Below are 1,953 nucleotides of genomic sequence, written 5' to 3' on the forward strand. Positions count from 1 at the left end.
GGGGTGGAGCAGTTCTGCATGGCAGAAGGGCCTAGGGGCACCCGACTTTTGATGACTGTGGTTGGGCAAAAGTGAGGGGAATGGCAGGGGGAGGAGGCCCTTTCTCCTTTGGGGGTGCTGGGCCCCTGTGAAGGTTGGGCGTCAGGCAGAGACCCTCTCCTCAGGCAGGGCAGGAAGGACTGGCGCTGGCGCTTGGTGCCCCGCTTTGGGGCCATGGGACTGTCTGGCTCCAAGGGGCTTGGTCTCCTCCTCTTCTTCTTCTCCATGGGCCATCGGGATTCCTGGGCTGGTGTGCAGTTAGGTCCAGATGGGATCCCCAGCGTGTGCAGGGGGCCACTCAGTCGCCTTGCCATGGTCCGGGTCACAGGGCCAGTGTATGCTGGAGGCTCTGGGTGGAGAGGAGACTGCACAGGGACTACACAGAAGGAAGGAGAATTTGTAGAACTTGAGGAGCCAGACACCGGAGACATGAAGGAGCCCATAACCCCTCAGGTCTCCTGGCGCCTCTCTGTGTGCAGAAGTCTAGGATCCCAGGGTCCCAGCCTCCTACAGCAGCAAAACCCAGTAACTGAGACCCCTGGACACCCCTCAGCCCCAGTGGGGCCTTGAACACAGCACCCATAGGCAGGGGAGGGCAGGATGAGACTCACTTGACTCTGAACACAGCTCCTGAGTCAGAGGTGCCCCCCTGGCCAGGCCAGAAGTGCTAGAGGCCTCTGCCCCAGGCTCAGTTTTTTCCTCTTGCACCAGCTGCTGTAGGGTCTCAAACTCTGTGATCATGTCGGGGGTCAGGAGGTTGGCTGCTTGGAGCAGGGAGTACTGCCGCTGGGCCAGGCACAGCACCTTAAGGGCCAACCTGAAACAGAAGAAAGGGGATTCCCAACCCTGCTCAGACTCAGCCTGATCAGGAGCCTCTATGCCATGCACCTGTCCTCATCACTCCAGCTGTGACTGAGGAGCCTGAACTGGTCCCCTGGCTCCCTCCTGCCTCGCCCCAGACGGGCTGGCCAGACTCAGCACCCTCCCAGCCTGCTCTGCTCCTGCTCCTGCTCTGCTATACTTTTGCTGAAGGCCAAGACTGGCCAGGATGGCCACAGGTAATGGTGGGAGGTGTCGCCCACTAAACACGTCCCACGACAAAGACAGCGATCTGAGAAATAAGGAAAGGGCACTGAATGGCCCTGGACTCAGAAGGTCTGAGTCTCCTCTTGGCTCTGCCACTTATTAGCGCTGTAATCATGAGTTCATCTACCCTAAGGGCAGTGCAAGGGAGCAGTTAAGAGCCCAGCTCCAGTCAGACTGCCAGTTTCCCGCTCACATCCTGGCTCCAATACCTCCCAGATTTGTGATCTTGGATGCACTGGTTAACCTCAGTCTCCACAACCTGAGAATGGGGATAACAAATGCACCCACCTCATAGGGTTATTGGAAAGACAGAAAGAGTTACTTTACAGACAAAATGTTTAAAGAATACCTGGCATGTAATAAGCGCTGTAGGCCTAGCTAACTATTGTTTCCTGTAAAACGGAAATAATACCATCTTGCTGGTTAGGATAAGAGATTATGTAAGATAGGGTATGTTCATCGTGGTTCTAAGAAAACCCTCAAAAACACATTCAGTCCATGCTTTCTATTTAATGATTGGGATCCTGAAAAAGTATGTGTGAATCAAGGTGTATTTCACAGGCACTGGGGGGCTATTTAAAGGAAATGATGAGGGTAATGAGATTACTGAGGTTGTAAATTTAGATTCTAATAAAGCATATTTTCTTTCTGTAAGGCACACCTATGATAAAAGAATAAACACAATTATCTCAGTGGGAATTATCCATGGAAAATGATTTATCCTCAGGTAGTTCTACCAGCCTGGACATCTCTGAAGCCCCTTCCACTGCCCTCAGTCAGGGTGTGCTCAGGGAACACAAACTCATTTTATAAAGCAGCCTCAAGGCC

The 1,953-nt window shown here is 53.1% G+C and overlaps 1 protein-coding gene across 1 annotated transcript in view; it reads right to left on the reverse strand.

Annotated features, from left to right (window-relative positions):
* The window catches only part of KIF18B (kinesin family member 18B), a 53,041-nt gene that overhangs the window by 30,136 nt on the left and 20,952 nt on the right, over positions 1–1,953 (reverse strand). Inside the window, exons 12-13 of the mRNA XM_011940173.1 lie at positions 651–856; positions 1–415 (exon numbers count right to left, since the gene is read on the reverse strand). Of these exons, the coding sequence (XP_011795563.1) occupies positions 1–415; positions 651–856 (621 nt within the window). The remainder of the gene's footprint in view (positions 416–650; positions 857–1,953) is intronic.

Source organism: Colobus angolensis, unplaced genomic scaffold, assembly GCF_000951035.1.
Source record: "Colobus angolensis palliatus isolate OR3802 unplaced genomic scaffold, Cang.pa_1.0 Scaffold187, whole genome shotgun sequence".
Taxonomy (NCBI): domain Eukaryota; kingdom Metazoa; phylum Chordata; class Mammalia; order Primates; family Cercopithecidae; genus Colobus; species Colobus angolensis.